The 27824-nt window shown below is 45.3% G+C and overlaps 3 protein-coding genes and 1 pseudogene across 4 annotated transcripts; 1 reads left to right on the forward strand and 3 right to left on the reverse strand.

Annotated features, from left to right (window-relative positions):
- The first annotated feature begins 313 nt into the window (after window positions 1-313).
- LOC100832474 (transcription factor IBH1-like 1) lies at window positions 314-2683 on the forward strand. 2 transcript variants are annotated; one of them, XM_014900299.2, is made up of 2 exons: window positions 314-1352; window positions 2218-2683. In XM_014900299.2, the coding sequence occupies exon 1, from the start codon at window positions 754-756 to the stop codon at window positions 1309-1311; it is 558 nt and encodes a 185-aa protein (XP_014755785.1). In that variant the 5' UTR covers window positions 314-753; the 3' UTR covers window positions 1312-1352; window positions 2218-2683. The 2 variants fall into 2 exon arrangements, with proteins under 2 accessions (XP_014755785.1, XP_003573621.1); XM_003573573.4 differs by having other exon boundaries at window positions 344-1329.
- A 789-nt stretch (window positions 2684-3472) lies between these two features.
- LOC100827788 lies at window positions 3473-10718 on the reverse strand (annotated as a pseudogene).
- A 297-nt stretch (window positions 10719-11015) lies between these two features.
- Window positions 11016-15639, reverse strand: LOC100832787. Its single transcript, XM_003573574.4, has 3 exons — window positions 15406-15639; window positions 15121-15317; window positions 11016-11489 (listed from the first exon to the last, which is right to left on the reverse strand). The coding sequence occupies exons 1-3, from the start codon at window positions 15517-15519 to the stop codon at window positions 11201-11203; spliced, it is 600 nt and encodes a 199-aa protein (XP_003573622.1). The 5' UTR covers window positions 15520-15639; the 3' UTR covers window positions 11016-11200.
- A 10064-nt stretch (window positions 15640-25703) lies between these two features.
- On the reverse strand, window positions 25704-27390 carry LOC100833098 (noroxomaritidine synthase). Its single transcript, XM_003573575.4, has one exon. It carries the CDS (start codon window positions 27373-27375, stop codon window positions 25795-25797), a length of 1581 nt encoding a protein of 526 aa, XP_003573623.1. The 5' UTR covers window positions 27376-27390; the 3' UTR covers window positions 25704-25794.
- Window positions 27391-27824: the final 434 nt, after the last annotated feature.

A 27824-nucleotide genomic window follows, 5' to 3' on the forward strand; every position in this document is an offset into this window, starting at 1 on the left:
CATTGACTTATAGAAAAATATTAATACTACTAAACTAGTACGGCACTCAGATAATTCGTGAAAGGCAAGGTAGGAAAATGTAACGGTAAACACTTCCAACGGTGTTCTCATACTTTTTTTTTGAAAAAGATAATGCACACTTTATCTATATTTTGTTTACTGAACACTTTATATATAACCTCATGTGTTTCATTATCTGTAGCCTCTTTTTAAGGGTCTTTATATTTTGTCATTAGGTGGATTTGTCAGTGCGGTCTTACCATTTTCTATCCTTGGACCAGGTGGGACAGTCAAAATTTTGTAATGTAACATCGGACAAACGCAACGTGCAATCATTTATAGGCAAAGGCATAGTTTGTACAGAATAATTTTTATTACTTACTACACTATTTTCCTAGAAAATCTTTGTACCCGCCTACCAACATTTCTCTAAGTTCCAAATGGTGAAAGTAATACAATAATGTTAATGTTCCCTGCACACACACACAGACATGAAAATGAATAGAAGCTGAAGAAGGCCACATGCAAACCCAAATTAAGGCACATGCAACTTTCTTGAGCACACACCTTCTTTATATTTACATAAACCCCTCCCCTTGCTCTCTCCTACAACCATCTCAAACCCAAACACCCCCTCCTCCTCTTCTTCTTCTTCTGCTTCCATCTCCTCCCAAGAACCAAGCAAACCAGCCACCGCATTGCTCACAAGATTCTCCACACAAACGAACACCACTAGCAGTCTAGCATAACACAATGCATGCCCCAACAAGTAGTAGAAAGTTCAAGAAGGCATTCATGGAGCAGCTCCTGGTGAGCCTGCAGGTGGCCGGGCTCACGTCCAAGACCATGGGCCTCCAGGAGCGCCGGGACGCCGTGCGGCTCTCCTCGGACGTGGCCATGGCGGTCGCCAGGGGCCGCGCCGCGCCCTGGGCGCGCGCGCTCGTGGCTCGGCACGCCTCAGAACGGCGCAACGAGGCGCTCCTCCGCCGCATCCTGGGCGGCGCCGGCTACGAGAGCGCGGCGGCCGCCGGCAGGAGCAGGAAGATCGTGAGGAGGTCGCACGGCGCCTGCAGGAGGAAGAGGATCAAGAGCTCTGTGATGGCGGCGTCGAGCGGCAGCAATGGCGGGGCAATGGTGGCCAGGAGGATGGTGAAGAAGAGGCTGCAGGTGCTCAGGAAGCTTGTGCCGGGAGGGGAGGCCCTCCATGGCAGCTTCTCCTTGCTCAGCCAGGTCCTGGACTATGTGGCGTGCTTGAAGACACAGGTGGAGCTCATGCAACGCCTCTGCAAAGGATCCCCAGCTGCTGCCTAATTGAGGACCAGATCAGGGGTATGCATATATGATAGATCCATGTATGTTAATGTAACCATGTATTATAATGTTATGTTTAATTAGTTTCACTGTTTTAGCAAAAAAATCAATTTCTGTTCAATTTGTTAGTACTTAATTAACTTCTTCTACGGCTCACAAACAAGGTTTGCATGGGTAATTAGGTATATTTTATATTTTTGTAGAATGTAGATGTTCTTGTTTCTCTGGGTCCTCCAAAGTTTTCTGAATTCCCGGGTTGTTTGCTTTTTGGAGTTGATGCTAAGTGAGAGTACTGTTCAGTACCGGCTACCTGGCTCCTTTGAGTGACTGAAACATCTCTCTTCTTTTACACCAGTGTAAAAGATCTGTCCGTGGTACATTTCACTAGACAATTTCTTTTTAGCAAGAGACAATGTACGTCTCAGATTTCCGTTATCAGAAACCTCACCACTAGTAGCCCATCTGAGGACACATTGTTCTTGCTTCTGAACTCTGCTATCTCTCATTTCCACACTCGTAACCTTTTCCTTTTTCATTTCGGATGCAGTATCCTTTTTCTTCTATAAATTTGGAGCCTCTTCTCTAGTGTATGTTAATGTCTAATGTCTCTTCCTCCTCTGAAATATTGAAGCAGCATTCAGATTTATTTACTAGTCTCTACTGCGTTCTTTAGCTCTTCAGCAATTTTTGCCTGCAGGGAAGACACAAAATTGCCTGCAGGGGTAACTTTTTCGTACTGCATCCACTTCAGCTATTGTTTTCTCAACATTTAACTACTCTCCGGAGCTGTAGTTTATTTCTATCTTTTGAGCAAGAATATATATGGACATTTAGGAACACAATCATAGTCTGTAATCCTGTATTATCCTGCGTTCTGACAGTTAGCGTTTTCTGTTCTTTTGGCAGGCAGAGGCTGCCAGAATTATTGCAGACATACAAATATGCATGAGAGGTGGTGAGAGGATCTAATATAATTCCTCGAAGACACTTGTGCACAAAAAGCAAGAGGACTGGAAACTCCAGCCGTATGTGTTGATGGGAGAGAGCACAAATGGCTCCGGGAGCAAACTTACTCTAGCTAGCTAATAGTACTAGTAGTACCACTGTAAACTATTTGTGCAAGTACATGTCAGTGCAGTGCAAAGAGATGGTTCTTGGTTTAGGCATGTCTCCTATATATAGCTAGGATGAACAAGCCAAAATCCATATATTCGGTGAAAAGAAGTTTTGGTGTTAATTATCCATTAATTATTACCAAATTTTTGTTTCTTTGGGAGGGAGAAATTAATTAACCATGCATGTAGGTATGTTGGTTCTCCAATCTCAATGGAATGGAGGTCTTCTGATGTTCAGTTTCAGTTGGTTTGCGCAAGAATATATGGCTCTAAAGTGCAGGCTTGTATGTAGTATGAGGTCAAACGCAACAACATCAGCAGCAGCAGAAGGAAGAGATGTTCACATCCATGTAAAGGATTTTTGCAACAAAAACAAAGCTGTCTTCTTCTTGTTCAAGATAACTGATGACCAAATGGTCCTTCTAAAATTCAAGCTGAACTTATGAACTCTGATGTGGCGCAATGGCTTGGACGCCTCAATGAAGATGACTCCTTCAAATAAAACCAAAATACCCAGATAAAAAGAGGAGTGAATCCAGGTGGAGTCTTACATTTTGCCCCCACCGTTGATCGCTTAGAAAAGAAGAGTGAAGTCAACTCATGCAGTTATTTGTCTTTTCACATCAGTATCAAATCTTTTTACATGCAAACTACCGGTTCTGTCAGAAAAGAAAATGCAAACTACTACTGCTACTACTACCAAAAAAGCAAAGGAGCTCCCCTAAAAAAAAAGCAAAGGGGCTATTTTGGTAGCAAGAGCATCTCCAACAAGTATGTAAAATTTGTTTCTTGGAGAGAAATATGTTGTGCAAAATCATTATTAGCAGCACCATGGTAGGTGCATCAAAAAGTTGGCCCCTCTCTACGCACCAACCTAAAACTCTACAGGCTGCTGCTCTTGCTACCAACAGACCTAGGATTCCCTCGCACTATTGCAACTTGCATGCATGTACTCCGAGTTTGCTCAGGCAGATGATCCAATCCCATGAATATTCACATGCAAATCCCCAACCTGTGCCCTGATATTTTTTCTACTTCCTGCAGGGTTGTTCTATAATGTCTGCAGCTAAGCTATGGTAATTAATGATAGATAGAACAGTATCCAACAGATTTATCCTTCACGGTCCCCAGACGGTTTGGTCTGGACCTGTGTTGGGTTGGGCCTGAGGGCTGAGGCAGTTCAGTGCTTGTATGTGTGAAATTGCAGCCCACTGAAACAAGACGGCAAGGCAATACTAAACTCATACAGTTCCTTACATTCTGCAGGAATCCTAATTTCTGAAACACCACATCTGCTCATGCAAAATTCAGCTTGCTCCTCATTTCCCAAGGCGGGAGTAGTTGTGCCGCCGGTTGTTCCGGAGCGCGCAGCAGCCGAGCCCGTAGACGACGGCGAGGAGCGGGACGAAGGCGGCGTTGAGCAAGGCGATCTTCTTCCATATCTTCTTGAGGTTCCCCAGGACGCCGGCCTTGCAGCCTTGCAGGACTGGCAGCCGTAGCAGAGCTCCGACTGGTCGTTCGACCACGAGTCGCAATCTGGGTCCATGGATGAGTCTCTGGCGCCGGCGCCGGAGACCGGGGGCTTGGTCCAGTAGGTCTCGTTCAGGTACGTGAAGTTGCAAGCCGTCGGGGGCTTGCAGCATCCAGACTGCACACACACAAAAAAAAATTGCACAGATTTCCTTTCGGAGTTCATAACCTTTCAGAGAATGCATGTCCATATGAGATGATTATTTCAGCAAATCATTGCAAATTATCTGAACTCTGAAGAAGCACATATGAACACATGCTCTGTGAAGTGTGCTTGTAAGACCGAATCAAGTGATGCAGAAGTCGTTGATGCAATCTTACAGTCACTGTCCTCTTATTCCAAGCTGAGTTAGTATATAGTAAGAGTTGCCTTTGCTGATCAACTGCTATGACGTCGATCGAATTCGAAAGCTTGATGGCTTTGTCTATCATAGCCCTTCCCTTGTGCACATCTGTGACTTTGATCAGGTCATGATAGTCGCTAAACGTCACTGAGTGATGTGCTACAAAGGTCACTACAATTCTTCAGATAATGTTGGTCAGTGTTATACAAAGGAGTTTTCACGAAATATCAAGTAACATAACATCATCATTATATCTTTATTGCTAAGTTGGGCATACAGATCTGAAGATTATAGAATCCACATAAACTTAGTTCTGTGGGTAAACCAATTTCAGTCTTACTTCTGATGAACAACTGAACAGAGTATTACTACAATAGGTCTACAACTGGATCGAAAGATCGTATGGAAAAAAGAAATAGGTCTACAACTGTAAAGAAATGCAGCATTCGGATTGCTGAAAGAAACTGAGCAAAAATTCAGTGAAAATTCAAACATAATTTGAATTTCATAGTGAGAGGTCAGAAACCAGAGCATGAACTTTTTTTCATCCAGATAGAAGATGTGGTTTACATGGCTACAAGTGAGGTCATCAGGACGTTGCACAATCCAATGCCTTTCTTTCTTTTTCTGAACGATAAGGTGGCTTTTCTACTGATGTAAACGACATATATATATTAAAGGTGCAACCTGAGCCATTATTCAATAAATCATTTCAAGTGGTCAGCAGAGCAAAGTCATCATAAATATCTGAGAGCAGTTCAGGTGAAGAGTTCCTATTGCCTTTTGGGGGATACACGCATAACCATATGTCTGAAGAACTTATCCCCGTGATCCAACGTATGCAATGGGATGCTCAAAACTGCAAGTTTACAGCAACCAACACTTAAAGCTGATACACGTGTACAAGAACTTAGCCTCTAAGTTTCCACTTTGCTATTTAGGCAAGCCAGATCATACTACATATAGCTGTATCAGTGCAAATGCAGAATTAACATCTCAACAATTACCCACACACAAAAAAAAGAAGCAGCAGCAATTAATAAAATCTCGCACAACCATCCAGGTGGAAGCTAATTCCCTAAAAACTCACCTGCACCGGCGAGAGATTGGCGTTGACGAACTCATCGAGCGTCCGGTTGCTCTGCAGGCTAGCCCGGCACACACCGGCCTCAACGAGGCAGCTCCTGATCCTGGCCCAGTTGCCGCCGTCCTCGACCCCGCGCCGCAGCCAGCTGGAGTAGTCCCCGAGCCGGTACTCCCTGAACCCTCTTACCGACGCGGCCTCGCCGGCGCCGGCGCTGGTTACGACGAGCGCGAAGGCGGCGAATCAGAGCGCTGCCAGGATGAGGATGCCCGTGAGGAAGAGGTAAGCCAGAGGAGCGCCGAGTACGCGCGGCGGCAGCACGCGCCCGCGAGTCCTGCGAGAAAGGTGAGGATGATGGCGGCGCCCAGGACGAGGGCCGGCGTGCGGAGGAGCCGCTCGCAGTCCGCGGCGGCGGCGCCGATGTAGATGACAGCGAATAGGACGGCCGCGCCCAGGAGGAGAGTTACGATGTTGAAGGCCGCGAAGACGGTGTTGCTGCGCCATTGGGGAGCGGTTTGTGGTGGAGGAGCAGAGCAGGGGAAAGCAGGGGAAAGCAGAGCCCAGAGAAGAGAAGCGTGCAGGGGAAAACAGGGGATGTAGTTATAGCGGGAACGGGAAGACGGAATTGGGCAACAAGCCAACGGGCCGCCCCAGGCATGGCCAGGGCCTGCCAATGGGCACGCACCTCGCAGCAGATGGTTTGATGCTCAACCAGCGGCCCGCTGCACAAATTGCTATGGATACGTCCCGGATCATCATGTTAATTATGATGCGATCAAAATTAGGAGGTTATGTGTAAAAGGTTACTCCCTCGTTTCCTATATGCAAAAATCCATAATTTTAAACTAAGCTAAAAAGATTTAACTTTGACCAAGTTTATATAAAAAAATTATCAACATTCACAACTCTAGATTAATTTTGTTAAACCCACTGTGATACATACTTTCATATTATAAATTCCCTCAAAAAAAAACTTTGATATTATAATTATTTGATATTTTAGAATGATACTCCCTCTGATGCATAAAAAATGTCATCAACTTAGTACAAAATTTGTACCAACTTGATACAAAATGAGCGGCACTTTTTATGGATAGGAGCGAGTACGTTTTTCTACAAATTTGATCAAACTTTAAAAAAGTTTGATTTATGATAAAGATATTTTTGAGGGTTATTATGATAAAGATATGACCCCTTATATTTGAAACGCTGTAGTATCAGTTTTTCTGCCTCATATTCTTCGGTGAAGAGAACCTGCAGTACAAAAGTGGCCCGGTCCTGACGTTGCATGCTCGTTGAGCTGTTGATAGAAGCACAAGAATGGTAAACACAAAGTGAGTGCGCCCTTTGCTGTTGTAATTAACCGAAACTTCGCTTCCCCACTCTGCCCTAAGTGAGCGGTTGTCCCGTAACTAAACGAACTTCGATGTGGTTGCATGATTTAGTTTTTGTCTTTTTGAACAGTTATCAATGTCCTTTGACGGCTTTGGTTCCTCATGAGACTTTATTCATTTGAACCTGCAACAGAACGTACGTACCATCTCTCCTTTCACTTCCAACCTAATGCTGTTGGTTACACTCACAGCTTACTTGCTTAAATGATGGTTGGGCAGTCTCTACAATCTACATATTCCACTAAAATGATAAAGTTGCAGAATTGTAAAGCAAAAATGAATGGGAACAGGAATAGGCAATGGATGAATAGAGAGGTCCCAGTGACAGTGAGAATGGTTTTTGGCCTAGTTTTCCTTATAAACGAGACAACCACGAGGGACAGGATTGCTCTCTTAATGAGGTTTCATAGGTTTACTGGGAGTTTTATTTTAAGTAAGTAGGAGTTAACTCAGTTCATTAGCAAATACTAACAGGTAGAGACGTACTTTTTCAGTTAGGATCCACTTAGTACTCAGTTTGGTACTTCAGGCGGAGAGTAATATTAAACAAGCGAAATACTTTCTGGATATGGAACTAACTGGTACAACTTTGATTTTAGGCCAGTAGATCATTGATCTACTGTTTCCCTAAAAAAAAACTTTGATTTTAGGCAAATAGGACCTGAATCAGAGCTCCGAGCCTCCGAGTTCTCGTCAGATCCTTCTCCAACCAGCAAAACTAGCTAGAACAATTAATATTAATAAGAAAAAGACCCAATAAATTTGTTTCGGAATTTTAAAACAGCCAAACAAAGGAGACTGCCAGCTGGGACTTGCAAATGAAAATGAAAAGGTACTGTCAGGCGTCAGCACTCAATTACTCAATCATATAGAACTACGATACATGGAAGGTTTCTATTTTGAATCATACTCAGGTAGTGTATAAATAGGAGAGGTAAATGATCACTGATAAAGAAATCAAAATAATGATCAGGCTGGGTTATCGCTGGCAAAAGAACCAATGACAAGGCTGGGGCCGACAGTTCCCACTCTACTTTATTTTGGCATTGTTGCTGCGACATGGATCATTGCGGGTAGTAGGTCCTCGTAACATCAGTTCTTCTCCGGCCATGGTGTACTTTCTTGATCTGGGCAACTTTCAACTCAGAGTTTTATGCTCATCTAGGATCGTCATTGCCATCTCGATCAACGTGCAATTCTTTTTACTTTTTTCCATTATGCCATTTTAATGTGAGACATATGGCACGGAAAACTCATGCTTGACTCCAAGGTCATCAAGAAATGCTTCAAATCACACGTCTTGAGATCATTTGTGCCCCAGCCACGAACACCACCACCAATATTGACAGTTTGATGGCTGTGATAAACCTCCGGGGCTCGTTCGGTTGCAACGGGATTAGAGAGAAATTAGAGGCATTGAGGTGTATTTGAACTGCAAATCTGGCGTTCCCTGTTGATCCCCACCAGGACAGGCAGAAACGAATGAACACTAAGAGGGCAAATATATACATGTAAATTTTTGTTTTCCTCCAGTGTCCCAAACAGTGTTCTCTCGAGGTGTAAACCGATGCAACGGGGAGCTTCTAAACATAAATGAAAATACAGGAAAACGGAGAAGATACAAAAGGTAAACATTTCACAAAAGGAACTGCCTGTTAAACAACATATGCAAGTACTAGTGGCACCTAGTTGCTATTTAAGGAGTTCGTCTTCTATCGTACAAATGGTATCATGCATGTTTCGTGCATCTCATCACATAGTTTTGAGCGAGAAAACAGCTTAAGGAGTCTCCGAAATGAAGAAGCGGCCTACAGGATGAAGATGCTGCTTGAAAAGGCATGAAAGCCATGAATGCTGCCCAAGGAGTTTTGTTGCCGGTTCTCAGTCTGCTCTTGTACGTAGACGAGACTTGTCTCAATCAGCATTACTTGTCATACGATCTAAAAAGAAAGACTATTTTGTATAAATTCTAGCTCGATGTGGTTGTGCTTCGTTAAGTACTCCTCTGTCCCCAAATTCTTGTCATGTTTTCAGTACAAATGTGAACTAAAACCACGACAAGAATCTAGGAACGGAAGGAGTAGGAGGTTATATGGTTTTCTGCCTTATATTCTTCCTTGAGGAGAAGCCCTAGCAGAAAAGAGGTCCGGTCCTCAGCTTACATGGTCGTTGAGTTGTTGATAGACATAAGACAAGCAGAAGACTGCTAAAAACAAAACGGTTGTTGCGCCCTTTGGTGCTGTAAGGGCCTTCACAGTGTGTGTCAAATTGAGGTGCCAAATTGAAAATTTAGCTTTTGGCATCACTTCATGTCACTGTGAAGAGGTTGCCAAATTAAAAAAAGATGAAACCGGATCACTTACTTGCTCCCGGTGCCAAATTTTCTTCCCTGTTGGCTGAAAGTAGACGAGGGAGGAGAGAGAATACAATTTATATATGAGTTTTAACAATGGAGGGTCCCATAAATGGAAAATTTTGGCTTTGACAACGCTGTGTTAAAATGATACTTTTAGCATCCCTGCCAAATAATATGAGGTGGCAAATTTAGCATTTGGCACGTTGCGGAGGCCCTGATTAAACAAAACTTCGCTGCCCAACTCTGTATGTGCTGTTTGTCTGAACCTAGCACGATTTGCCCAAAGTGTGAGGTCGCCCGTTCACTAATTTAATTTCGATACTGGATGCATGAATTAGCTTTTGAACATTTACCAACGGCTTGGCTCCTCATGAGACTTTTTATTCATATCAATCTGCCCCAGACAGAAAAGGTCGACGTACGTATCATCTGTCCTTGCACCTCTAACTCAATGCCGTTGGTTACATTCACAGCTTACTTGCTGCTTAAATGATGGTTAGGCAGTCTGTACATTCTCCACTAAAATGATAAAGTTGCAGAATTGTAAAGCAAAACTGAATGGAAAGAAGAATAGGCAATGGAGAGGCTCAATAAGTATGTTTTTTTTTTGCCTAGTTTCCTTATAATTACACAGGACAATCAGGAGGAACAGACTGCTCCCTTGACGAGATTTCATAAGCAAACTGCCTAGGACAATACGAAAAGAGCTCAATAAATTTGTTTCGGAATTAGACATGCAAATGAAAAAGTATATAGGAAGCATGCAATTACAATTATAAAGAGCTAGGATACAGCAATAGACAAATGATAAACAAAATAAGGATCGGGCTGGGAGAGAAATGATCGCTGCCAAAGAACTCAGTGACCGGGCTAGGGCTGGGCCGGCTGGCACTGCCACTCTACTTTGGCACTGTGGCTGCAACATGGGTCATTGCTGGTGTGGTGCATATTATATGCAGAGGAGTGCAACGTCCGCCTGCTTGTCATCCATGCTGGCCTTCGTCGATCACCTTCGAGTTCATGCTGAACAGTTTTGTAGCAAATTAAGAACAAAACAAGATGAAACACTAGGAGTTAACAAGGTCCTCGTACCATCAGTTGTTCTTGTTCTTGAGTCATGGCCTATTCTGTTTGGAAAATCTCGAGTCGCTCATCTTGAGATCATTTTTGCCCCAGCAACAAACACCGCCACCTAAATTACTAGTCTGACAACTGTGATATACCTCAAGAGGGCTGCCAATGCAAACATACGCGAGTGAAGTTTTGTTTTCCTCCAATGTCCCAAACAGTATTCTCTCGAGGTATAAACACAGAGAACGGGGAGCTTCTAAACAAAAACGAAAATGTAGGAAAAGGCAAAAGATACAAAAGGTAAGCAATTCGCAGAAGGGACTGCGTGTTAAACAATATGCAAGTGCTAGTAGTGGAACCCAGTTGCTCTTTAAGGGGTCCATCTTCTGCAATCGGTATCATGCAAGTTTCATGCAAATCATCACATTTTTTTGAGCGAGAAGACCGCTTAAGAAGTCTCCGAAATGAATAGCTACAGGATGATGATGCAGCTTCAAAACGCATGAAAGCCATGTATGATGTTCAAAAGTGGTTCTGTTGCCAGTGCTCAGTCTGTTCTTGTACCAGCTTTGCGCTGGACCTAGAGGCTAGAGCTGCAGTACCATCCAGCGGTCAATAAAGATCCCTTATAGATGCTGTTTAAGTGGTTAGTTGGAGGGGGAAACGCTAGTACTGTGATGTTGGGAGCTGTGACAATTTTGGATTTTAAAACCTACACTTTTGAATTTTCATGCATGTTCTTTAACCCAATCTACAACTGCATCTCCAATATGAAGCCCTGATAGCCAAATCACACCACACTAAAAAATCTGAGCCACAAAAGTAACATAAGGTATTACCACTAGATAGACAATGCAGTTAACAGTACAATCTCTCTATCATTCACCATGTAGAGTAAGCACAGTACACAGAGCATCAGTTAGGTAACAGTAGTACATCATAGCTTGTAATTTACGGTAACCTCCAGGTGAACAATTAAAGCAACGAGAAGCCACTCAGGGTCCAGATCCACCCTTGTCGAGACCATAATCAGTCATGCCTATGCCGACTTCGTTTTGGTGCTTGATGAACCCGCCGGTCGCAGCTTTTGTGTAGCTCCAGTAGTACATTAGAGACGCCACGAGGTTGATGAGCATCATGGCAGCAGCCGCTGCAAACACTCCTTTGCGCAGTGTGGCACAAGTGACCAGGTCATGCTTCATGTAATAACCTAGATACTTGGTGTGGTATGCATTCTTCGCAGATCCTCCAATAAGGCAAGCTTCCGCGGTGAGAAATGTCAGCCTGAGAACACACATAAACATGACACCATTGAGGATGATAATAATGATGACAAAATATCACTTGTAAGATCATATTGAACTCAGCACAATATGGCATAGGTAAGTTAGCTACTTCTGATACTAGCAGGTTCCTATGTTTTATTCTGATACAGCAGCCCCGGGATTGGATCTGATATGAAATATGGCATGAGAATACATAGTATCAAAGCCGAAGAAAATAAATATCATAGAGAGAACCAGAACAAAGTCAATGACACAATCCACAAACAAGAGTAAAGATTTGGCAAAGCCAATCATAAATTCCTAACCACAACCTCAAAAGAGTACAAGAATTGCAGCTCTCTCACAAGTCACCACCCTCTCGAGCCTTTTCAACGAAAAAATGTTTTGGTTGCTACTGTTATGTCATCTGTTCCTCTGAATATTGGTTTTAGACGAACACTGATAGGGGATAAATGGACATCGTGGTTACATTTAGTCCACCGTTTAATGATGGTTCGCCTATCTGCTGATCCAGATTCTTTTACCTGGAAACTAATTAACACAGGAGTTTTCTCGGTTAAATCCATGTATAGAGATTTAATGGATGGTCACATTGTGTTTCCTCGCAAATATTTGTGGAAGATTAAAATTCCTCTGAAAATAAAGATATTTATGTGGTTTCTTAATAGAAAAGTGCTGCTAACCAAAGACAACCTAGCTAAGCGTAATTGGTCTGGGTGTAAACAATGCTGCTTTTGTGGATTAGAAGAGACTATCCAACACTTGCTTATATCATGTCCATATGCTCGTCTTGTATGGCGTATTGTCCATGTATCTTTTAATTTGCCGCCTCCAACCAATGTCACAAATATGTTTGGGAATTGGTTGAACGGGGTTGATAAAAAACTAAAAGCTCAAATTCGGGTGGGAGTTTCTGCATTTTGTTGGGCTATTTGGAATTGCCGAAATGATATTGTTTTTAACAAGACTAGAGCTGCTAATATTTTGCAGGTTATCTTCAGGGCCACTCACTGGATCCGTTTGTGGTCTTGTCTTCTCCCTGTGGACCAATGGGAGCCTTTGGATATTGGGTGCAACCGTCTGGAGACGGTTACTCGGGATATCTTCAGCCGAGGTGGATGGCGGTCCACTAGTAGAATTCTTGCTACATGATGCATAGGCATTTTTTGTATCAACTTTTCCGTTGGCTGATTTTTACTTCCACTTTGTGTGATGCTTGAACTGTACTGTGACTGCAAACTTTAATAAATTTGGCTGTGTGCATCAATTGATGCAGAGGCCGGAGCATTCCCCTTTTCGAAAAAAAAACTAGCCTCGAATCCTCTCATGCGTTCATAATTTCTACTTTGTTTCTGATAAGATTGTCATATTCCTTGTCTATTGCGTCACAGTAGGATATAAGAGACCTTTCCCTAAATTGTGTTGCCAAAACATTCCTCAGACAATGGGATTTCACAAATTACAGAAGTACTTTGGTCAGTACATCAGTTGCTCATGGCTTCAGAACAATTAAATTTCCAACTGGGTTCGGAAGGACATAGCAATAGACTAACAGACATACCATCGATCCTCTAATGATGTTCATCAAAAGTAGGAAAATACAAAATGTCAACTTAAGAGAACAAACTTGAGGTAAGTGTAGTACTACCAAATTCTGAAAATCCAAAAGGATCAAAAGACATATATGGTATCAACCACATAGATTTTCTTTGAGAAAGCAAAATAGATGAGGATGAAGTTCTATCAATCTAAGAGTTATTGATCATTATGATGCACCGAACATGATTAAAAAAACACAGAATAATATCTCACGATAGAACAAGGAGAAAATACTTCCCTAAATGTTCTCATATAGGCTTTTGGACTGGCAAAATTATCACATTTGGAGTCTTAAGCTGGACTATGATGGAACTAGACAGGTAGAGGAATAAGAACGATCTGATTTTATCTGAAATATTTTAAGTAGTTGAGTAGAGGGCTCGACTGATACTTTTTACGAGTCTAGATTAAGGGGATTCAGGCCAAGCACTGGCTCATTTTGCTATTAGCACCTGTGTAATCATGACAAAAGAACATTGAAGATATGCCAGTAAGATATTGCAATAATGCATGGGAATGGGACAGGAAAATAAACAGATAAATGACCATGTAGTCATTCTTAGATTTTCTATGAAAAGTCGATTCATTTTGTTGTTGTTTAGAAATAAATCTTATGGATTGTGAATATGATAGTTCTAACAGAATTAATGGGTGCAGCAAATAGTTCTACAACCTGGAACTTTCAAGAATACAGAAGCCCTTAGATAAATTTCTGTTTGTGCTCCCACTCCTCATTTAGCAAATTTTGCTGGTAACAATCACAATAGCAATGTAACAAGTGCACTGTCAAAATGGTCCTGCAGCTTAAAAACATAAATCCCACTTGCTATCAAATTGCTACTACTAATAGGAGGGATGACATCTTCTTAATGGCTTAACCTGGTTGCCCTTTGGTACCAGAATTTATGTGTGGTAGGATCACATTCCATGTTGCTGTTCACAAAAAAACCTAAACTTATGTTTCCTGGTAGACAAACAAGGAATTAATGACCCAACACTATGATGACAAGACAAACAAGGAATTATTGGCCCAACTATGATAACAAGGCTAAGTGATGGCATAAAATTTACTTTCTAAACATGAATGAACAGACTGAGAGGCCTTCAAAAGCAAACTAGTTCCAGGAAGATTCATTGTCATATCCAACAGAATTTGGCATACAAATGGAGCACCTTTGAACACAGAAACTTGATATTACAGGGTTAGGAACAAACAGGCGTTCACAACATTGCAACACTCTACATCAAACACGCTGAATATACACTTCAAACAAAGTTTCATTTCGTTCACACCATGAATGGGCATCGGTTGGGTTTGAGTATCCTTTTTTATTACATGGCAGGTTGCCCAAACTGAAGGTGATGCATGAGTGTGGGAGCATTGTGCAGGTAATAAACAAGAAGCGGGTAGTTTATTCAAAGAAAAATACAAAGGAGACTATGAAAATGGGCATGGAATTGGGTCGAATAACCTTGTCCAAGCTGAAGGTTCTGCAGGGGTCAGCAGGTAATCCAACAGAAGTGCGTTATCTGTCTAAGTCCCATGAGTCCTGGCAGATTTTCAGAAATGCATCTACATATTTAGTATAATTGATTTCGGTTATAGAACGAGGTTGATAGTGATACACAAGAAGATGCAGGCAGTGCGTGACTCAGGCGAGCTGACTATGATAACGTATTCCAAAAACAAAAACAAAATCAGCTGGCAAGTGGCAAGTAAGATTGCTGAAAGTGACAGTGGAAAGTGTTGTCTCAATCTCGCAACAAAACAACTGTGTGTTCTAATCTATATGCCCCTAAATCATAGTCCTAAAAGACAGCCACAGTGGGTCTCTTGCCTTATCGCCGCACCTAAGCAAAGTAAACAGCCCAGATGTCCGTACACCCAAAATCCACAACGAACAAAGCACAAATGGAACCAAATCTACCACCGCACACATAACATAATGATCTCAGCGCACAACATCCGCATCGGAGGAAGGCACGGGGAGGTGGGAGGTTTAGGGGAGCCTAGGGTTTAACGAGCGCACCAGGAGAGGACGAAGGAGGCGACGGTGCATCCGCGGGAGGAGAGCGCCGGGCCGAAGCAGAGGCATCGGGTGACGCCGGTGACGAGCACCTGCGCGAGGAGGAGCACGAAGAAAGCGGCGACGCCGTAGACGGTTGAGGCGTCGGTGTCGTAGAGGCAGTAGGACCGGTCGTCGTACTGGTCCGGCACCACCTTCCCCTGCAAGGAAGAAAGAAAGATCTCAGCGCGGGACGGAAGAGGTGAGGCACGCGTGCGGCGCGGAAGTGGTGGAGGCTAGAGCGCGTACGGTGCTGCGGCGGCGCTCGGCGCCGACGGCGAGGAGGAAGGCGAAGATGCTGAGGAAGGTGAGGAACGCGGCCAGCGCGAAGGAGGCCGGGCGCGAGGTCGCGAACCCAGCCATCGGCCTTGACCCTCAGAGGCTCCTCCCCCTCCGGCGGCGGCGGCGGGCGGCTTCTCGCTGAGCTCGGTGTGGAAGAGGAAGGAAAGGATACCAGTGGGAGTGGGTGCGCGGGACCCATGAGTCGGTGGGTGGATATAAATGCGCGTCCGTGGGGCAGCTGTCTCGGTCTCGGGTGTTCCCTGTTGCTTTCCTTCTTTTTATCGGTTCCTTGTCTTTCGGAAAATGAAAACGTTTCCGACGTCTGGATAGCAATTCCATGAGACACAGAACTGGCGTACACGCAGACATGAAGGGTCCGTTCCGTTCGTGTCCCGTGTGGCTCCGTTGCAAGAAATCCCAAAATCCCGCTTTCCGTTCGGGGATTTGGCGGCCACGAGGGCATCTCCAATGATGAAACTAATTTTCTTCTCTTCTTTTTTCTTGGTACCGTGGAGTACCCATCCCTCAAGCTCCCCGCGACCCCCCGGCCGGCGCGCCCTCGAGCTCCCTCTCCACCGGCGCGCCTCCCTCTCCCTGCGGCCCTCTCTCCCGAGCTCCCTCTCTCCCGTGGCTCCCTGCCGCTCACCCCACGCCTCTCTCCCTCTGCGCCGGCGCCGCCTCCACCTCGCATGCCCGCTCGCGCGCCTCCCGCTCTCCTCGCCTGGCCGCCCCACGCCGCCTTGCTCCTCCACGCCGCCGCCGTCGACCTGGCCGCACCGCCCACTGCCGTGCGCCGCCCATCGCCGATCCGCGCGACCACACCCTCCGCCGCCCGCGTCCGCCGTTTCCCTGCTCCCCTCTGCTCCGACCACCTCCACGCGCGCCGCTCGCCGAGCTCGCCTCCACCTCGCAGCGCCGCTCCGCCTTCCCTTCCCCAAGCGCCACCTCGCTCCCTTGCTCGCCCCGGTGCCGATTCTCTGCCTCCGCCGCGCGCTGCTCCTCGCTCCGTTTGTCTCGTCCTCCAGCCCGCAGGCCCAGCTCCTCCTCCTTGGCCCATCTCCAAGCCCAAGTCCAGCAGGCCCGTACCTTTTCCTCCCTTTGATCTTTTCTATTTTTTTCTGGAAATTGCTATTTCCTAACGTGTGGGCCCTGCTGGTCAGCGCCTCCGTGTGCTCCACGAGTGCTTCGACGCGCCGCTGCCCAAGTCCTTACCTTGCGCACCGAGAGACCGAAGGACCTTCGAGCCGGTCCCATGAACGACTAGGTCGACTACATCGCCTACGTCGACTACTTCGTCTACGTCGACTACAGCCTCTACATCGCGACACCGCAACCGGTCCAAGGTATAACGTGCGACCGTCCCGTGAAGCCACCGTTCTTCGGCGTAGAACCGTAGGTTGCGACCGATGATATTCATGTGTTGTATGAGATGTCCTTGTTTGTATCGATAATACTAGTTGCAGGTACGTCGTTGCCACCGGCGTGTGTAACCCCGACCGAGTTGTTTGTTTGGTGTGTCGTTCTTGTTTTAAAGCATGCATCGCACCTATTCATGTCATTGGCATGCATGCTGATACAACTATAATATTATTGTGTGTAATTAATCAATTAAACTATACTCCTTGCATATGGAGTTGTATAGGTGCTATGTGTAGTATTTTCGAACTCCAATTAACTTGGTAAATTATATATTGGATTTATTTTCGGAATCCTTAATATGACATGCATCATCCATATGTCACGCATCATTCTTTGATTGTGCATATTAATTACCATGTGTATCTTGTATGCTTATACTTTCTTTTTATGTCGTGTATTTGCTTCTTCCTCGCTAGTTTTTGATTTCTACGACGACGACTACGCTTGTGTTCTTCTTCCAGGATTCTTGCTCAATTCCGGGCAATTGAGTACTCCAGGCAAGCAGCCATTCCTTGACCATGTTGTTTATACCTATTGCCTCTCCCTCAATCTTGCATTAAATTACGATCTCAGTCTTCTCACGACTCTAGATTACATAGCTTATTAGTCAGCTCCACTTATTGCCTTATGTCTTGTTACTTGTCCTAATACCATGTCACATGTTTGCTTGTTGCCCTAGTTCTTGGTCATTAGATGTCATGCTTAGTTGTGAGTCTAGTGTCTTTATATCTGGGGTTCCATAATTGCTACATCCACATGCTACTTTATGTTTTCATTACATTCTTAAAACTGTGATATGTTATTAAACCGTAACAAGGCAACGATGGGAGGCCGTGCTCTAACACATTGGTGATTTGTTCCATTCGGGCCGACCTAAGGACTGAGTTCTCGTTTTCGCCGATCCAAGAAACTTCGCGCTAACCGCTCGTGGGAGAAGATATGGCTTCCCCCTCAACTTAGTACTTGATCCTCAGCTCTTCCAGGGGCCACATAGTTCGGGCGTTCCATTTAGCATTTGCATTGCATGCACACAAAGATTTGTGGAGACTTGTTGGTGACTTTGCATTCATATAGGATTGCGGCACTAGTCTGGAGTGGTCATCCTGCGGGCTCTGAACCGCTACCAGCTGTCCACGCAACTCTTGAGTCCGTACGACGCTTCGGCCGGGCTCTCATTTCAGATAGACTCAGTTGGGTGGTCCCCCTGGATTAGTTGTGGAACTTGGAAACGTCGTGTCGCTCAATCCAGCCAACGCACATTTGAGTGTGAGCATGCTTGGTATTCGTGGGTTGGTCGAACGTGTACGGGTAAATTGGTGCACCCTGTAGGGATAAATCTTTCGGAAAGCCGTGTCCACGGTTATGGACGACTTGGTTGGTCATTACTTGATCATAGAGAACTTAACCAACTTAATCTCAACAACTTGACTAGTAATTAGAGATTATTCGTGGATATGCTTAAAACTACTTAAGTGTTAGTGTCCTTTGGATTGCTTCCTCACAGGGTGTTGAGGGGGTGATATGAGGATTGTGTTGTATGATGTTTAGTAAATAGGTTAATCACCTCACTTAGTAGACGCTTCTTATCCTCTACTTAGACGATGTCATTAGAGTGTCTCTCCAGATATTGTTGCTGCTGCATAACCCCACCATATCCCTCCATTGAGACTTGTTACATATCTAATTTAGATCTCCCGTAAGTCTTGCGAGAACTTTGTACTCAGTTGTTTTGCAACGTTGTTTTCTTCAGAGGTTCCAGCAGAGCAGGTGAGCCGCTAGCTTCTTCGTGGAGCACGACGTTGGATTCGATGTTTAGCCAGGAGATCCAGATCAGGGTTCTGAGACTCGTGGCGGGTTTCCTTCCAGCTTCCAGCCTCTTCAGGTCATGCTGTATTCTTGTCCGTACTCGGGCATAGTTCGACTTCCGCTGATGTAATGATGTAATGTTGGGACATGTGTCCTCTCTTTGTAAAAGTTGTTATTCTGCTCCTTGTATGAGCTTTGTAATTACTCTCTTCTGTAGAGTTTTGGTAATGATATTCATGTTGCAAAATCCTGCGATGAACACATTAATGCGTGTATGTATTGAGGTGTTTATCGTAGGTTAAGAACCTGAGGCTTGAATTATGCAAACGTTAGCAATTTGGGGCTAAATTGTATAATTCCGGTCCCGGGGTTTTACATCCGTCGTCGTCGTCGCTGCTTCCTCGTCTCGTCCGGTGTTCGCGGTGTGAAACAGCGCTGCTCGAGGACAAAATTCATCCGATTTGTGTCTATTAGGGTTGGCAATTTGTGTCCATTAGGGTTGGCCATTAGTGTTGATCGGGGGTGGCAATTTGTGTTCATCAGCCATGGCAATTTTTAGGGTTGACAATTTTGTGGTGTTCGTTAAGGCCGACATGGAGATGGGGTTTGTTAGGTCAATTTGGGATGGAGAAGATGCAAGATGTGGTGGCCGGATTTTGACTAAATGATGGACATGGTTATTTGTAATATTTGTATTCATTAGGATTTTGCAATTTGTGTGCATTTGAGGTATCAATTTGAGTGCAGAGATAAGTGATATCTTCCTCGACCTGTTTGGCGTTTTCGGTGTGAAACTATGCTGCTCAAGGACGAAATCCATCTGCGGTGCATCGATGGTTGACAATTTTTATTCACTCGGGTTGGCAATTTATGTCCATGGGGAGTGGCAATTTGTGTTCATCGGTCATGGCAATTTGTGTGCATTTGGAACTGACAATTATGCGGTGTTCATTAGGGCCAACATGGAAACAACGTTTCGTATACTACACGGATGGCAACTACGTATATTAGTAGGTGGCAACTTTTAAGATGGGAAAAATTGTTGTGTGCATTGGGGCCGGCAAACGTGGTAACTTGTAACTAAATGAATGACACTTTATATACTTGGCAACTTTTAAGATGGAAAAATGTTGCTGTAACATACTGATATGACATCTACTTTCGAAGATCTCGTCGAGACAGAGCTAACCGTGAAAACGGATCACGGATCGTACGGTTTGATAGATAAAGTATTTTGAAGTTTTAACTTTTCAAACAATAATTGTTGTCCGACGAGCATGCATGCAATTAACCATCCGATGGCATGCATATAATTAATCTCATTTGGTCAGAGCACATGCAGTTGTCTTCACCCAAATCGTACGCGCTGAAACGCTGTAGCGCAGACGTTCGCGCGTTATTCCAGTGCTTAATCAAAACGCAGCAGCAGCGACACGCCAGAATCCATACGCCTAACCCCGATCGTAGGCTAACACTATATATTGCTATTTGCTAGCTGCGAAAATGTCCGTGACAGCATCACAGCATTGCATCCTCAACTCGCCATGCTCAACCTGTACCCGAGGCTCTCGGCCGCGAGCTCTCCCCGCCGCGACGGCGAGGACCACTACGCCGCCGAGGACTACGACGACGACGACGACAACGTGGGCAGGTCATACCGCAACCGCGCCTTGTACGGCATCGGCGTGGTGTGCGTGTCCATCTTCCTCTTCTGCGTGCTCGCCGCCGCCGTCAGCGTCCTCAAAGCCCTCGCCTTCGCCGGCACCGTGGCCCTGCTCCTCCTCGTCCTCGGCTGCCTCGCGCCAAGAACCACATGGGTCCTTCGGCCTCCGCCCAGGAGAAGGCCAGCCAATGCGGTGCTCGCTCTCACGGCTAGAGCAGGCGGGTGCGCGTGCGCGCCCGCGAACGTGCCGCCGGCGTTCGCGTACGCGTGCCCGGCGGGCGAGGGAGAGGGCATGAGGTGCGGCGTGATGTGCCCGGTGTGCCTGGAGGAGGTGCGCGGCGGCGAGATGGCGCGGCAGCTGCCGGCACGTCTTCCACGTCGGCTGCATCGACATGTGGCTGCACTCGCACCGGACCTGCCCCATGTGCCGCTGCGTCCTCTCGCCGCCACCGGCCACCACGGTGGCGGACAAAGCCAGCTTGGAGGCGCCGGGGCCGGCGTCACAGGACGAGGCGCTGCCACCGGTGTAGTAGCAATTAACTAGTGCCTAGTGGAGTTTGCAGCACGTTGTAGGAGTGTGTTGTCTATGTTATACGACTAATTGTTGTTTATCTGCTTGGACAATACTGTGAACTGGATTACTGTAATTATGCTACGACGGAATGATGTTAAATTATTACAGACACAAGAGTGATCTAAATTTGTACAGACACAAGAGTGATCTCTTGACGGCCGTTGGTAAAAACTGTTCCAGAAAACATAATTTGCGAACAATCGTGAACTCTGGTCTGTGGACACTAGCTGTCATGCATTCCCACCACGCTTGGACTGCGTGAATTTTCATTCTGTTGGGACCCCCACAAAGTGCAATTTCAAAGCGGTTTTGTTATTTCTTAGTCCACTGAGAAATAACTAATTTCTTAGTCAATGATAACAACCTTTTGATTCAATCATTGAGATTCGTGTAAAATTAATGTAGGTCTGATGAATAAAAGAATCTTTATTGAATAGATATGATTGTCAACTCAAAAATAATTATTTCTTAGACGATTGAGAAACAGACACTCCCATTCAAAGTTTTCATACGCTGAAGATTCTTTTTCTTTTTCTTTTTTTGCAGGGACAGAAGCTGAAGATTGGTTATCTAGCAAAGCAATTTTGGCCAAACTACATGCATTGTAAACCCCGCAATATATCGGCAAAAGAATATATCATTTCTGAAGTTCCTCAAGTGCCAAATATTAATCATCTTTACTCCGAAAAATCAGAACCCAAAGGAGAATTATTGAAACTTGGATATTTCGGCTAATGAAATTGAAATGCAGCACATGACTTTGTAAATCGCACCACTATATCTCGCGTGTAAGAATTTTGTTGCGAAGGACATACCATTATTGTTATTTAACATGTGGACAATTCTGAATGAAATAAAAGTCCAATTCCTCATTTGTCATTAAAAGACAACATATTCTTTGCATGCCACTATTTCAAAATTAAGTCCATCGCTATACCATTTTTCATTAAAAGACAACATAAGACATTTCTTTTTACGACAAGTTCAATTAACGATATTTTTTACTTAGGTTCTAAGCTTTTTTAGAGAAGTCCATTTGAACCCCTGCCCGTTTCCCCTAAACTTGTCCAGGAGTTCATATTACAACCTCCAACTTTGGTTTGGTTCGGATTACCCTCGCAAACTCTCAAAACCCTTCATAATACCCCCTCAAACTCTCAAAATGACTACAATCATATGCAGCAAGTTTTCCAAAACTAACTGTGTGCTACGGATTTAAAGTTACCAAAAGCACACATTTAACTAATCTAAATGCTGCTGTAAATATAAGAAACTAACCTGAAATACACAAAGAGGCGAGCCTCAGTGCATGATGGGAACAGTTCGCAATCCTTTGACCTTAAGCTAGAACAAAATGAATTTCTTCATCAGAACTCAAATTTCAGTGATTCTCCGAAGAAACACAAATTTTGGAGATTCTTCTAAAAACTTGAATTTCAGAGATTATTCGTATACGTATGCTAACCCGTAATTATTATTTTTTACAGTGTGTAGATTTTTATTATTCTACATTATATCTAAGTTCTCCTTTTTATATGCATCCGGAGAACCACCTGGAGATGCTGCCGAAATCCCGTCTCAAACCGAACTAGAGCATGAGAACAAACCCAATCTACGCACCCTCGGGCTGTCCAAAAAATATGAACAATCTGAAAGAGTTACGCTTATAAATATGTTGCATATTTATAAAAGTGACCCATTCGGACGGGAGACGCATAGGTTACTCGACTTAACATGAAAATTATCGACTGTCCCATCGCATAGGTTACTCGACTTAACATGAAAATTATCGATTGTCATCGGCTTGATGGTCAGAACAGAGTAAGGGGAGAACCGAGATCGATGGAGAAGCTCACTTAGACTGTAGACGAAGTAGTCGAACATCGGTGAGATACGGGTCCGTGGCGGGGTCAACAACGAGATTGATGCCGAGGGCAGATTGATAGACCTATACATGAAATAGTTATTTATAAGAGATTAAGTAGAGCTATGTACATTTGCACAAAGATAGCTTAGCAAAACATCGTTAATGTTAAACTCAAAGATAATTAATCATTGTCATACCATGCACATCATGAACAATAACCCACCATTGCACAAATTACATATACAAGGCATAAATCATCCAAAATTACCCATGCATGGCAAATCATCCAAAAAATTACTATAACGGGGGGGGGGGGGGGGGGAAATGGGCTAAGAGGACCAGAATTGCATTGTTTTGGGTTGTCCTGGGGGGTGGGGGGTTATTGGGCTGGAGGCGCCCCCCCCCCCCCCACACACACACACATGCGCCCCGACCTCAAGGTAGCTCCGCTGGTGCATAAATATGCAATGTATCTCATTCTCATATAAATCATCCAATTCACACATACATTGCATAAATCATCCAATTCACACATTGCATAAATCGTCCAATTCATACATTGCATAAATTTCACACATTTTATACCTTCAAATTGCAAATAGATGGCCTGAGGGCAGTGATAACCCTCAAATGTAGGGGGCTATTGTGGTACCTTTCGAATAAGTATTGAATATCGATCCCACGAGGAGCAGAAGGTAAATTAACTATTCTCTAAAGCCCTATAACCCACTTATGCAGCCTTCTATGCAAAGAAAATAAATTAGAGTTAAATAAGGTTTCTTTTGATTGGATAATTGACTAACTAAAATGCAGGAATATAAAGTAAAGAAAGTAAAGAACAGTAAATAAATTGCAATAGAAGTAAATGCTCTTTTCAGAGAGATCTCAATCCCCTTCGCAAGACGACAAGCCCAACGGTCTATGTGAGAGAGAGAGTGTAATCAAAGGAGAAAGATCCCAGGGGCAGCCATAGATTTACTAATACCAATCATGTTTTAGAACAATAATGAGTAAGTTGACAAAATTAAATTAACACAGGGCTTAGTGTAGCATATTATAGGTGTAGCATATTATGCATATTCCTACTAATGATTGCAGTAACTTGTAGTGTTAATACAAAATAAATAGTTAAGACAAGAGTCCAACCATTGCAAAAAACTGTGATCCCCCCTTAAAGCTAGTCTATTGAATTGGTGTCGAGCTGCTATCACGCCCTCTACTCCCGACATCTATTTCTTAGCAATAAGGTGATGTCTATAAGCCATAAAGGTGAGTAAGTCGGACTTCATAAGTTACCCTCATAGAACAATCATAGCAATAAAAGTTGACCGCAAACTCAAAGTATGTTACTCCCTACTCGTCGCAGATTTAGTACAACTTTGTACTAAATCAGCGACAAGTAATTCCGTCCAGAGGGAGTATATAGAAATCGTGGTATGTTCATCCTATGCCCCCAGGAACAAGTGGAACTACTCAAATAGGTTCAACATCATAAGGGGCAGCAACATAAAGGGATACAACACGATCTGAAAATATAACTTCACTAAGTAATAACAATTCCCCAAGCAATTAAGCATAAGGTACTATAAGCTACGCCAAAGATCCGGTATACAACGGATGATGAGGTGGATGAAGTCGAAGTTGAAGCTTGGAGATGGAGTTTCCCCTGCATATGATGAAGATGTTGTTGTAGAATGTTGAAGAAGACGACGCCAGAGGGGGTTGGAATCCACCGGAGGGGATTCCGGCAGCGTTTCCCCCCTGCGATGAAGAACCAATATGTTGTTGTTTAGTGTTTCGTCTCTCCGCTGCCGTCTGTCGCGAGGAAAAATATGGGGCTATTTTTATAGGAAGAAATAGGTCAATACGAAGACGTGCACGTGCAGAACTCGCGAAACAGAACACCGAGGCTCCCGGTGAGCCCAATTGCGCAGCCTGACTTCTAGGCCACACCATGGGCCTTTTTGGAGCCTCGTAGCTCAGTTTGCGACTCCCTTTGCACACAACCTTCATATTGTCCAAATACTCTTTCCCGTAAAGTTTTGGCTCAATCGAAGTTACGTAGGTCCCGTGGCATCAAAAACACTGAAACGGGGTTTTTTGTCTCCGAGAGTTAAATACCAAATAAATGAGGATTATTTAGAAAATCCCCTAAATCATTAAAAAGATTGGTAATAACATCTCTAACGATCTAATACCATGAAAAATAATATGAAAACATCAAAGTTCAAGTATGCATTTTACATGCATTAGGCATCGTCAACAGCAGTGGAGGAAGAGGTGGAGGAGGGAGGGGCGTCAGTGGAGGCGGGCAGACCAAGGGGGAGGGGCGCGGCCGACCGAAGGGGAGAGGGGAGCGGGCCATGGGCTGGTGGCGGAGCAGTGGGGTGGGGCGGTCTCTGTGTGGAGGAGGTGAGGAGAGTGTCCGCCTGTGCGTGGATGGGAGCAAGGGGCGACGACAGCGAAGTGGATTCGGCCGGTGTCGGCGTAGGTGAGAGAGCGGCCGTCGTGGGGGAGAAAAGAGAGCAAGCCGGCCAAGAGTGGGGTGAGAGAGTGAGAGCTTATGGCTTTTTTTTGTTTAGAGCGAAATCAGACGGAATAGATGGCCAGTTAAGTTGTGTTTCAGAACTCAACACATGTGGAGTGCGGTTTAATTTACTTAAACGAAATATAGAAGCCTCTTTGTAGTAGGCCAAAGAATTGGACCACAGCCCGCTCGGTCCAGATTTGTGTTGGTGCGGGAAAAAAAATGTGCGAAGAATTCTCCATTTCCCGCACCGTTAGCCGCGGCGGCCTGGGTGCGGGTGGAACTAGTTTTTGCCGTAGGCCTGGAGTCTTCTTTGCAGTAGGCCTGTATTTGCCCACGGCGTATAGGTCGCTTTGCGGAAGGCCTGAAGGAGAGCCTTGGGCAAAAACGTTTTCCCGGTAGCGCGGAATTTCCAAACTCCTGTCCAAATTCATCAGGTGGTTTGTTTTTTATTCATAAAGCAACGGCCACATAAACACACATATATATAGCCTAAGGTTTTACATTTGTCGCTTCTTGAGCTTCACCACGAGTCCATTCTTGATCTGCAATATACAGGACAGCTTCGGCTCCACGCTCTGCCCTTCCACCACCTCCACATCAAAATTCCACACCACGGCAGCCACAACAGTCTTAAGCTGCATGAGCGCGATGTCCTTGCCCAGGCACATCCTCGGGCCGGAATTAAACGCCAGAAACTTGTGCGACGGCACGTACCGCAGCCTTTTGGCTTTGCCAACCCCGTCCTCCTCCCCCGTCTCCGGCAGCCACCTGCCGGGGTTATACTCCAGGCAGTCTTTCCCCCACACGCCCTCCATCCTCCCCATGGCGTGAAGAGAAATGAAGACCGTGTCCCCGGCTCGCACCTCGTGGCCGCTTGGCAGCACGTCGCCGGCCACCACCGTCTTGCGCTCGATCGGGCCCGGGGGGTACAGCCTCAGGGACTCGTATAAGGCCGCCGTAAGGTAGACCAGTGGCTTCGTCTCCTCCGGCTCGAAGATCATCATGGTGTCGGCGCCTGTGGCTTTCCGGGAGGCGATGGGGGATAGCTCGTCGCGGATGATCGACACGGCGTGGGGGCTCTTGGCGAGGTTGTAGAAGACCCATGGCAAGGTGGTGCCGATCGTGTCGCGCCCGGCGATCATGTAGTTGATGAGCGTCGCCCGGAGCAAGCCGCCCCCGTTCTCCTCGCAGTACTCTGGGTCGTTGATGTAGGATGACACGATGTCCACGGCCGGAGCAGCTCCCTTCTGCACGTCTTCTTCTCTGCTCTTTTTTATTCTCTTCTCCATCATCTCCGTGATGAACCCTCGAAGCACGGCGTGCGCGGCCGCGAGCTTCCTCTCGGGCCCGACGCGCAGCCACCGCATCGCCTTCCAACAAGAAGCCGGCACGGTGTGCCGGAACAGGGCCACCTCCATGACCGTGTCCATGGCCACGGCCGCGTCCACGGGCGGCATCGGCATGCCGATCCGGGACAGTAGCCCAGGGTCGACGCCGAAGACCGGCGTGGCCGTGACATCAAACACGAACCTCGCAACAACGTCCTGCAAATCAAACGGGGTTCCCATCCTCGCCATGTCCGTGAACAACGGGAGCAAGGCCTTCTCCACCTTGTCGCGGCAGGACGCCGCCATGCGCGCGAGCAGCCGCGGGCCGCCCAGCACGGTCTGGATCTTGGCCCGCTGCCGGCGCACAGGCTCGCCGTCCACGGTGAAGAAGCTGCCGCGCATGACGTCGAAGATCTCGGCGAACTCGGCGCCCTTGGGGAAGTTTGCCTGGTTCGTGGTGAAGATGTGCCGGACGTTGGCGGGGTCGCAGGTGACGAAGAACCGCATCCCGGTCCCAGCTGGGCCGTGCGCCCTGAAGCTTTGCCCGGATGCGGCAAGGACATGGGCCACATAGCCGTGTAGGTTGTGGATGTTGGCGATGAGGGAAGGGAGAATGCCCACTATTGGCCAGTTTGTGGGGAGCACTGTGTTGTTCTTTGATGATCTAGTGCTAGATTTGAAGTAAAAGTATAGGGGAACAGATAGCACGAGCGTGGAGATGAGCAGCTCTTGCAGGAACGAGATTGCCATGATTGTTTGTTAGCACTAGGGTGATCTATGCTGCATGGACATGACACAGTGGCTTCATTTATAGAGATCAGGCCGGCCTTGTGTCAACAGTAAGGCACTTAACTAATTATCTGGAAATTTCTAAATGTGGAAGCTAGGTTCGGCATTGGCAGTTGGTTCGCTTGACGCATTAATAATACACATTAGTCAATTTGTTAGATTGATGGTTTTTGTTTAGTCAACTTGTTAGATATAAAGTTGTGAGTAACTTAATTACATGATGGCTAATTGGATACCTTTGTTAGTATCTTTTGTTCTGGTTACAAATCTTTATTAGTATCTTCAGTTCCTGCTAAATCGAATACTCCCTCGGTCCATAATTCTTGTCTCAAATTTGTCCAAATATGAATGTATCTATTCCTAAAAAGCGTATAGATACATGTAATATTTGGACAAGATTTATGAGACGG

This window comes from Brachypodium distachyon, chromosome 3 (assembly GCF_000005505.3).
Source record: "Brachypodium distachyon strain Bd21 chromosome 3, Brachypodium_distachyon_v3.0, whole genome shotgun sequence".
NCBI lineage: Eukaryota > Viridiplantae > Streptophyta > Magnoliopsida > Poales > Poaceae > Brachypodium > Brachypodium distachyon.

Bases quoted from the DNA above. Each gene is read 5' to 3' on its own strand.
- LOC100832474 (XM_014900299.2), top strand. From the start codon at position 754: ATGCATGCCCCAACAAGTAGTAGAAAGTTCAAGAAGGCATTCATGGAG.
- LOC100832787 (XM_003573574.4), bottom strand. From the start codon at position 15,519: ATGGCTGGGTTCGCGACCTCGCGCCCGGCCTCCTTCGCGCTGGCCGCG. The intron at 15,318-15,405 runs GTACGCGCTCTA...TCTTCCTTGCAG, and splicing joins CCGAGCGCCGCCGCAGCACC to GGGAAGGTGGTGCCGGACCA. The intron at 11,490-15,120 runs GTGCGCTCGTTA...GTGTGTTCTCAG, and splicing joins GCCTCCTTCGTCCTCTCCTG to GCTGACATTTCTCACCGCGG.
- LOC100833098 (XM_003573575.4), bottom strand. From the start codon at position 27,375: ATGGCAATCTCGTTCCTGCAAGAGCTGCTCATCTCCACGCTCGTGCTA.